The 10,475-nt window shown below is 52.2% G+C and overlaps 2 protein-coding genes across 2 annotated transcripts; both read right to left on the reverse strand.

Annotated features, from left to right (window-relative positions):
• Positions 1–2,171: 2,171 nt before the first annotated feature.
• LOC103627553 (putative DUF604-domain containing/glycosyltransferase-related family protein) lies at positions 2,172–4,085 on the reverse strand. The gene is made up of 2 exons (XM_008647838.3): positions 2,605–4,085; positions 2,172–2,503 (listed from the first exon to the last, which is right to left on the reverse strand). Exons 1-2 carry the CDS (start codon positions 4,027–4,029, stop codon positions 2,387–2,389), a joined length of 1,542 nt encoding a protein of 513 aa, XP_008646060.1. The 5' UTR covers positions 4,030–4,085; the 3' UTR covers positions 2,172–2,386.
• A 3,933-nt stretch (positions 4,086–8,018) lies between these two features.
• Positions 8,019–9,081, reverse strand: LOC100284526 (RING zinc finger protein-like). Its single transcript, NM_001157421.2, has one exon. It carries the CDS (start codon positions 8,995–8,997, stop codon positions 8,398–8,400), a length of 600 nt encoding a protein of 199 aa, NP_001150893.2. The 5' UTR covers positions 8,998–9,081; the 3' UTR covers positions 8,019–8,397.
• Positions 9,082–10,475: the final 1,394 nt, after the last annotated feature.

A 10,475-nucleotide genomic window follows, 5' to 3' on the forward strand; every position in this document is an offset into this window, starting at 1 on the left:
TCTCTGCGGCCCGAGTCAGCTCGGGGTAGGGTGATGATGGCGCTTCTTGTTGACGTGGCTGGCCCGCGCCCTAGGTTGGGCGACGTCGAGGCTCCTCCGAAGCCGAGGTCGAGTCTGTTTTCCATGACTGAGGCCGAGTCCGAGCCCCTGGGTCGGGCGAGGCGGAGGTCGTTCGGCAGAGGCCAGGGCGGAGTCCGAGCCCTAGGGTCGGGCGGAGCGAAGTTCGTCGTCTTCCGGGGCTGAGCCCGAGTCCGAGCCCTGGATCGGGCGGAGCGGAGTTCGCCGTCTTCCGGGTCTTAGCCCGAGTCCGAGCCCTGGGTCGGGCGGAGCGGAGTTTGCCGTCTTCCGGATCTTTACCCGAGTCCGAGCCCTGGGTCGGGCGGAGCGGAGTTCGCCGTCTTCCGGGTCTTAGCCCGAGTCCGAGCCCTGGGTCGGGCGGAGTGGAGTTCGCCGTCTTCCGGGACTTAGCCCGAGTCCGAGCCCTGGGTCGGGCGGAGCGGAGTTCGCCGTCTTCCGGGACTTAGCCCGAGTCCGAGCCCTGGGTCGGGCGGAGCAGAGTTCGCCGTCTTCCGGGACTTAGCCCGAGTCCGAGCCCTGGGTCGGGCGGAGCGGAGCTTCCTATGGTGCCTTTGGCAGGGCCTGACTGCCTGTCGGTCTCACTCTGTCAAGTGGCACTGCAGTCGGAGTGGCGCAGGCGGCGCTGTCCTTCTGTCAGGCCGGTCAGTGGAGCGGCGAAGTGACGGCGGTCACTTCGGCTCTGCCGGAGGGCGCGCGTCAGGATAAAGGTGTCAGGCTACCTTTGCATTAAATGCTCCTGCGACTTGGTCGGTCGGTGCGGCGATTTAGTCAGGGTTGCTTCTTAACGAAGGCAGGGCCTCGGGCGAGCCGGAGATATGTTCGCCGTCGGAGGGGGGTGCCTCGGGCGAGACGGAAATCCTCCGGGGTCGGCTGCCCTTGTCCGAGGCTAGGCTCGGGCGAGGCGTGATCGAGTCGCTCGAATGGACTGATCCCTGACTTAATCGCACCCATCAGGCCTTAGCAGCTTTATGCTGATGGGGGTTACCAGCTAAGAATTAGGAGTCTTGAGGGTACCCCTAATTATGGTCCCCGACACTTTTTGTACCACACGATCGCCCCCTCCAAAGGCATAAGGACTCAATAAGGTTATACAGGGGCCCTCAAAATGAGGCGTGGTTTAGGCCAGGTCCTAAAGGCAACTTTGTCCCTTCTACTCACAACACACTTGTTTGCCTCTAAGTGGGTGTGTATAGCAACAAAATGTTTATGTCTCGAGAGGCATTTTTTCGTCCTCTTTCAAAGTGATGAGGCATATGACTTGGGATATGGGAACAATGTCATATTACAACATGTGTGGCCTTGCTGCCTCGATGGGGAGTCTACTTTTTGAGACTTGTGAAAGCCATGGAGGAGTGCAAAGTCGAGGCTTGACCCATGGACTTGGGATCGTCAAGAGTGATGTGTGTCGTCTCGGGTGGGAGGTTTATGACATCGATGCCCCTACCAAGGGTCTCAAAAAGGGAAGAAGGTGGCCTCTAGTGAGGGTAGTTCGAGCAAGACTCACAAATAGGGGTGGTAATGGATCACGATCTAAATGTCACTTCACAAAAAAGTTAGAGCTCTTAAATAATCTTAGTTTAAAATTGAATAGGAATAGGGTTCGATCCTAATCTGATTCGATCTTTAAAGTTTATAGCGTAAAATCTAGAGTTCATTAACGCCCCTACTCACAAGAGGTTGCACAATAAGGAGGTCTCTCCTCGCAAGAGGCAATGGCAAGGCCTAGAGCTGGGATGGGATCCTTTGTTGCTATTATCTTCTTTATTTCTTGCATCCTTATATCTATTTTCTGAGCCCTACGATGTCAGTCCCAATGTGGGATAGCTAGGCCTGGGCATCTACCGCCAACACTGCTCCGTATAAGAATTGAAGGCATCGAAAAGATTCCTGCTATAACAGAGGAGATAAAAGTAATGTTGATGTCCAACCGAACAGTTGGTACTCCATATACTTCTATCTCTCAAAAGCACGGTTTAGTGTAGCACTATTAGTTTAGTGTACCAGAGCTCTGTTTCCTCACTAACATTTGTTTTTTCTGTAGCCACATGAAGACAGAGGGGTGATCATCTACAGAACAAGACATTCTCCTGGGATCTGCCAGTATATTGCCGCGTTCACAGCATGTGTGTAGAATATAATTGGTTAATAAGGACAAAAGAACAAGAACCAGCACGATGAATGCTCATATGCGAGGGGGGATGCGTAGATGTTCTTTCCTCTTCCTCTTCTATCTTTACTGTTACAGAAATAACGGACAAAGTAAAAGTGATGAATTACCTATACTACTTGTCTGTGTGATAATTACATGTTACAGTTGGTTGATCTCCCAGTCCTCACATACACTAACGTCTATGGTCATCGTCTTGTTGCCGTCCTTCCCTGTCCCGGGAGACGACAGCACCCTGCAGCAATTCCGTCTCGGAGACTGCGACAGGATCAACCAGTCAGCATCAAACACTAGAATACAGTAGAGTAGAATTGTCCAATGAACATGAACAGAGAGGCAGAGAGCTCGACGAGGACTACCTTGTCCCACAATGCGGGATCGGGCTTCTTAACCACGAGCACGCTGTCCAGCAGGGAGTCGGGGTCCGGGATCTTCCACCGGCAAACCGGGCGTGCCTCGCCCCGCCGCCGCCACCGCTGGTACCTCGTCACAGTGGTCTCGCCGCCGCGCGCCACCGCACGGCGCGCGGCGGCCAGGTAATACAGCGCGGGCCGCTCGCACGGGTTGCGCGCCAGGGGCCGCGTGTTGAAGGCGTGCGACTTGTAGTCGGCGCGTCGGTACCAGTTGAGGAACGTCCGCGCGGGGGTCTCCATCTCCCGCGGCGAGATCACGCCCCTCGCCACCATCACCACGAACCCCCACGCCACCGACACCGTCCACCGCCTCGCCTCGTCGTAGCATATGGACTGCTGCATCACCCCCGCCGAGTCCAGCATGACGGGCCCTTCGAACAGCCTCCGCACCGCGGCGGGGCGGGACCGCGCGTTCGGGAACAGCGGGCGCACCACGTCGAGGTGGTGCAGCGACACGAGCGGCGCGACGGGGTGCGCTGCGAGGAGGCCCAGGAGGTCCCCGTACACGTCGTACTGGTGGAACCCCGGGTGCCTCGTCAGCGGCACGCCCAGCTCCGCCATGCACGCCTGGATGCGGTCGTCGCTGCCGTACAGAGACGGGTACCGCCGGATGCACGCGTCCTGCATCCGCTCCAGCCTCGCCGCCAGCGGCTGGCTGATGGCGAAGCCCCCGCCCCCGAACGCCATCCCGTACGAGAAGTAGATGTTCTGCAGGTGGCTCTCGGAGGGGGAGCCAATGTAGTAGGGCTGCCGGTGGTCCAGCCTGCTCAGCACCGCGAGGAGGTTGTCGGGGAGGAAGACGGTGTCGTCGTCGCCCATGACGAACCACCGCACGTCGGGGAGGCCGAGGCGGAAGGTCTCCGAGACGATACGGGAGATGCGGATGGCGGACCGGTGGCCGCGCCGGTGCGTGTAGGGGAAGCGGGAGGTGTCCGAGGAGACCTTGATGGGCGGCAGCCCCTCCGGCACGCTGGAGGGCCGCACGGGGCGGTCCATCCACACGAAGCCGCGCATGCCCCCGCCAGGGCGCCACCAGATCTTGATGTACTCCTTCCGCTTCTCCCACAGGCGCGCCGACGCCGCGATGCCGAACACTACGTGCTGCAGCGTCGTCGCCGTGAGCACATCGGGGGGCGGAGGCGTTAATGATGTAAGGTTATAATTGTTGGTAAGATGAGAGACGGCCAATGCGCTTGGCGTGCCCTTGGCTGTGACGGGGTCCGCCGGCGGGCAGGAGTGGGTTGAGAGGAGAATGACGTGGAGGGTGTAGAAGATGTAGAGCACGGTGACAGGGAGAAGGAGCAGGAGGGCGAAGCGGAGGAGGGAGGCCGCCGGGCTCTCCTTGCCGCCTCCTCCGGCGGCCGCCTTCATTGCCCGCGCCGTCTCCGGCCGTCGTTATGCTCCCGCGGTATTACTACCTCCTGCTCGTCGGTTTCTTCGTGGCCGGAGGGAAAAAGTTGCCGGTGGCAGCGAGCAGATTCGTGCGGGAAGAAAGAGAAAAGAGCGAGATTTCGGCGGAGGAGGTGCAATGGTGGCGTGGGGAAGATCGGCATGTCGCGCATTCTCCTCGCGCATTGGTTGGACGTTTGGAGCGGTTCAGATTCAGCTTCTCGTCTCCGTTTGTTTCTCGCTGCTTCGGTTTCAGTTCTTCGTCTTGTCGCGGTGGGAACTGCGTTACGCAAATGCCGCTCGCATGATCGCATACCTGCCACGAGTGCTATGGTTCGATCGGGTCCACGTCGAATGGTTGTGGACTTGTACATCCGGGATGAAAACGTTTGCAGCCCCTCACATCCACTATTTAATCAAATTTTGCAATTTAATCATCTATTAATTTACTTTTCTTTTATTTATATAGACCATCAGATAGTGAAGGTGAGAAGAGCAAAGGAGTTTCTTATTTTCTTTGCATCCCGGTTGCAAAGATTTTTTTTTCCCAATCGTGGGTGCGAGTCATATAGCCCAAACGTCCAATCTAGGGATGGCAACCTCCTACGAGATATAAAATTATATATGTCAAAAAGCTCGTAATCGCTCTCGGATATAAAATTGTACCTATATCAACATTTATATGGTTAATAAAATCTATCGGATAACCAACGTCTGATTAGATACTCATTAAACACATATTAAATACCATAAATCTAATAAATATATACGGTATTTAAAATTATAAATCATCAAATGTGAGTAAATAAAAGAAAAAATAATCACTAATATAGAAAGACGCAAGTTGATCATATTTTAGCTAATATATATTTACATGTACTTAATTGAGTGAATTATTATATATATGATTAAGGTGGGTATAAATTAACCATGGGTACACAGTATGAACAGTACATACCATAACTGTAGTCGTCTATCCGATGGGGTATAATATTGTGTTCGTTAACATATTCACATAAAAGAATTTATCTCGTCCTAGTCATTATGCTACGTAAAATCCGTCAGGTGTACGAGTTTTGTGTATCAATTGCCATCTCTAGGCCAATTCCCTATCACTAGGTTTTTTTTTTTTTGCATAAGTATAGTATGGCAGAGAAAAAACTGTAAAACTAAAAGTATACCGCTAGCGGGCTTTGGCATTAAGGCCCTGTTTATTTGAGCTAATTTTAGAGTGAGAAGCTTTAAATTTAAACAAACAACTAGTTTTTTTGTTTATCTTTTGAAATACAGAAGCTCAGAAAAGCTGATTATATATGGAAAGCTAAATAACATCGTCAAAAAGCTATTATTAGCTTTATAGAATCAAAACACCTACAACATATTTTCAAGAAAACTCCAAAATCTGCACAAACAGGGCTTAAAGCCTCTTACTGAAATCGCGGCAGGAGCAGGACACTTGGAAGCATGACGAACCTATTGAGTGGTGTTATTTAAAATGTGGACGAAGAAAAAGTGTCTGCAAGGGGTTAGGGCTAGTTGATAGTTGGGCTAAAAATTAGGACAAAGCTGAGTTTAGTTAGAGAGTTGGTTAAACATTAGATGATCTATTAACCCTCTTGCTTAGATATAAAACCAATTTGAAACAACACGGTTTGATATAAGGCTCCGTTTGGATGTCGATATTGGAGATGATGTAATTAAATTGCGTTGAATACCAAATCAGACATGGTATTGAAATAAGATGTAATTCCAATTATATTGTTTGAATTCACAGAATTAGAGTTTAGAATTGTGCTATCTAATTCCATGCAATACGAGGGATGGGGCTTTGTATTGGAAGATGGAGTTTCTAGTTATACTCCAATTCCAGGGAATTGGGCCTCTGATTCCAAATCTCAATTTCATGTGCTACCAAACAACATAATTTAGAAAAGTTAATTCTAATTCCTAATTCTATGCTTCAATATCTATATCCAAACGGGTATAAAATAAAATGCTGGACTTGTTAGTTAGAAGTTATATATAGAATATAGGTGAGAGAAATATAGAGAAGCTGAAACGAGAATTTGGTTGAATTGCAAAGAGAAATAAGGGCTGAAATGAGGATCCGTTGTCTGTCTTCTTCACTGTTGTAATCAACTGTGTAACATACCGATATTGACGGGTGCAGAGTGATTAGAGCATCTTCGGGAGTCCTTTTCAAAGCTTACTCTCTAAATAATTATTTAAAGAGTCATTTTTTATAAAAAAATCGTCTTTTATATATTTCAACTGTCTAATATTTTTCTATAGCTTGTTTATGCTCTAGAAAGTCATTCTCATTTTCTATCTGTGGCTAACGAGAAATATAGAATAGAAGCTATTTATATTTGAAAGAATATAGAGCCTCTTAGAGTTGGTTTGGTGACCAGAGAAATAGAGATGTTCTACGGGAGAAATCTCATTCTTATTCAAAATTGAATAGGACAAAATTTCTCCCCATAAATCTCTTTTTTTCATTGGTCACCAAATCAGTTCCTAGAGAGTAACACCAAGACCGGTCATGTTGTTGCTTGAGCTAGGCAAATCTTCATTCTCCTTGCTGCGAGGGTGCGAGACTCTTGCTGAGAGCGTCTTTGTATTCTGCACTCGCCTTAGAAGTGACAAGTATTCGGGTGCAGTTCGAGGGAGAACTGATGATGAGTCAGGAGGGAGAGTGAAGTTACTGTTAGGGCTGATTTGGTGCTAAGGGATCTCAAGGGGATCCATTGAGAGGAATCCCCTTGTTATTTAAAATTGAATTGTAAGGGGATTTCTCCCCCATGGATTCCCTTGGGATCCCTTACCACCAAAGCAGCCCTTACTGTTAGTGCTGCTGGTGTTCAACATGAGCCCATTCTACGGTGAGTCGGAGAGGATTGGCCCTTGTACTCCGTACTAATTTGCAACCCAACAAAGAGGCAAGTCAGTATCGTCACACGGATCTTTCTCTTTCGCTGCTGAAGAAAAATACTCGTTCAACCGATCACAAGTGCAGGGGGGACATACTGTGCTAAGCTAGAGCGAATGACAGAACGAGTTTCGTCTCTGTCGTCGAACCAAAGCCGAGACAATATTCGTCGCTTTCCATGTCGAGAGAGGAATTCCAAAAACTCGGCTGGCCATGGCCACCCGTTTTGCAGCACGTCGAAAGCGTGCTGGGCCAAAAAGCGCCCGGCGTCCCGTCCCATGCACGACGCTGATGAAGGAGGGCCCGTGGGGGCCTGGGACCTATGGTCGCCGTCGCCGTCGCCGTCGTCGTGTCGTGTGCCCATCACCAATTATGCCTCGTCCTCGTGTAGTCGTGTGAAGTCCGTCCAAGTTCGTCTCTGTCAGACGAAAGAGAGAGGTCGTCCATCATTGGCCCCTCCCTCCCCCTTTCGCTGCGCAGAATGGCAGCAATGATCGGCTCACTCTTTTTCGTATCGGTGTGTAGTGCTCTGCTCACCAAACCGAAGTATCAGAAGCACCGTCTGCCTGTGTTCGTCGAACCCGCCCAGAAACCCAAGAGCTAGGAAGGAGAAGGATGGAGGTAGGAAGCTTCTACTGCTAGCCTCTCGCTTTGCTTCTCGTTATCGTCGTCCTACATGGCCAGCACGCAACAAGTCCAGTAGTCAGTCGCTGTCGAGCACTCCGCTACGCATTGACCCGACGTTGCCTTTGCCTCTCAGGCAGTGAGTCAGGTTATGTTATGCCAGGCCAAGTGGCTCTGATGCGAGCAGATCATATCGCCGATCAGCTGCTTGTCTATCTTGTTTGTTCGCTTAATAAAACTGTTAATTGTTAAACCAGATGGAGGTCCTAGATGTCGACTTTAGATTTGTCTTCCCTCTTCAGCATGGCAGTAGTGTACTTTCTGGACAGGGTCAGGATTCGAGTGACTGAGCGAGTGAGTGATCGATCGATCGATGCGGAATGGCGCAACACAAATGGAGCCAGACTGCACGGGATCTGATGGTCTGATCTATAGAGACAATTTTTAGTTTAATCTGCCAAAGGATTCACAGCTCCACAGATTTGGAGTCGCCCAATCGGCCTACAGATCAACCTAGTACAGTACCTGCCTAATTTCCGAGTGCTTTGTCTGTTTCGCCTCTTTTTTTGTTTGACCTGGGACTGGGAGCCTCTGTAAAAAACCAACGGAGTCGGAGACACGACCGAAGACGAGGCCAAGCGTGTACGGCTGGCAACTGAGCAGGTTTGGCGGCGGTCACCCGCCTGACCGACCGGGCGTGCTGGGCCGCACATGAGCACGCGGTTTGCCTCGCCACGGATCGGATTCGCGTGGCCGGCCTGCCCAAGTGCCAGCCACGCTGCCCACGCGCAGGCGCATCACTGGAAGCCGCCCAGGCCGGTAAGCAGCAGCAGCAGCTCGTGAGGCCGCCGCAGTGGCGTGGGCGGCAGGGGAGACGGATAGGACATGTCGTAGTCGGCGTCGGCGGCCCATGGGATGAGCGGCGCGCGGCAGAGCGGGCAGGTGCGCTGGTCGTGCGCCATCCAGCGGTCCAGGCAGGCCCGGTGGAAGGCGTGGCGGCAGTTGCCGAGCCGCCGCACCTCGTCGCCGCCGCCGATGCCGCCCAGGCACACCGCGCAGTCGCCGCCCCCGCACGCCGCGCCGCACAGCTCGTCGAACCGCACCACGGGGAGCGCCTCCTCGATGAGCGCCGCCGCGACGGGCCTGAACTCCGGGCGCTGGTGCTGCAGCGGGGAGGCCACGTCGTCGCGCCCCTGGTGCTGGTGCTCCATCATCTCCTGCGCCGTGGACGCGGAGGGCGGCGGGTAGTTGCAGCCGAGGTCGATCAGGTCGCCGAGCCCCACGGCGTGGAAGGCCCAGAGGAGGAAGCGGTGGAAGTGGCCGAGGAGGAGGAGCACCTGCAGCAGCACGCGCGGGAGCAGCATCTCCGACTCCGAGTACCCCACGGGGAAGCCCATCGTGGTCGTGGCGAGCAAGCTGGCCGCTGGGCGGGGTGGTCTGCCGTGGCAACTGGTCGTGCGTGCGTGCGTGCGTGGAGGACTGTCCGACTGAGCCGGGGCAGGTCGATATAAAAAGCGGCGAGCGGAGCAGGAGTGCGGGGAGTAACGCGGAAACATCGGCAATAGTTGTTGGTTTGCGTGTGCGCCGGCGCGTCGTTTGGTCTCGGCCTCTTGGCGCGATTGGTTGGACCAGCGGTGGTCTGGTGGATGTTGGGGTGGGGGGGCCTGTTTCCGTGACGCGACGGCGTAGAGGAATTTTCGTAGGGCCACCCGCCTCGGCGTGCCACGTGATTCTGGCTCGTTGCGTTGCCTGTAACTGTAGTTGTAGTGATAGACCAGATGAACTCATCAACCGTAATGCAGTGTAGCCCCGTGGATCTACATTCTCTTTGCCAACTTCGATTCTACCAAATCTAACTTTCATGTCGGGGTAAAGCGGGAGAAGAGGTCTAGCGGTGGAGGTTGGTGTTGCCGTGTTGGTCCCGTTTTATTTGTCACCTCTCTCACTCTCACACAGGCAGCTGGAGGTCCCCAAGCGGCCAAGCCTCGTCTGCTGCAACTTGTGCCGGCTAGCTACTCGCCGCCCGTCCATTGTATATAACTATATATGAGCCACGTTGCTGTCCTGCAATTATCTGACCAAGAGGAAGCTATGGCTCTGTAACTCCTTCCCTAGTTTTCCAATTCCTCGTCAGACAGCTCAACGATGAAAAAAAAAACCATTTAGTTCTGACTTGAGTTCTTCTGGTTCATGCACACTACTAGCAACTACGGCTCCTGTAGGAGCCTTCCCAAATAGTGCCCCCAAAAAAAAGCTCCCACCCAGAGCATTTAGCCCGAGCCAATTTTGGAAAATTCGGAACTGAAAGGTGGGGCTGGTAAGTAGGAGTGTAGTACGTTCCAAACCTAAAACATAACCTGATTCTGTATTAGTTTTTCTTTTACCTCCAAACTTTCCGAAGAATGTGCAAAGCTTGAGAAGGGACGTTCCACCAGCAACCTCCTCAATCGCTAAGGCCTCGTACGCACTCTTTTTAGGCACACTAATACCATTGGCACAGCACAAAGGCTTCTGACAAAGAACTACTGAACCATTATCTAGAATTAGAGCGATCTGCAAAAAAAAAGGTACCTAGAGTTTGCTGGTGGAACGAGAAACAGCTTTCAAAGTATCCCGTTGGCCGTTGTTCAGGGTTTGACAGCCAAAGATCAGAGACTCTAGCAGAAATTTCGGAGCCAAATTGCTCGAGATTTAATAAGTTCACACGATTCCCCTCTAAACAGGAACAAGTGTTACCATCAAAAAATCTGAATGTTATTGATCACATCAACCAGCAGAACGTCCTGAACAGATCGAGCAGGGCAGGACAGCCACAGCCCAGCCACCAGCACCTCACCTAGCGTACTAGTCAATCGATCGATCGGTCGTGCGTGCG

This window comes from Zea mays, chromosome 5, assembly GCF_902167145.1.
Source record: "Zea mays cultivar B73 chromosome 5, Zm-B73-REFERENCE-NAM-5.0, whole genome shotgun sequence".
Lineage (NCBI taxonomy): Eukaryota > Viridiplantae > Streptophyta > Magnoliopsida > Poales > Poaceae > Zea > Zea mays.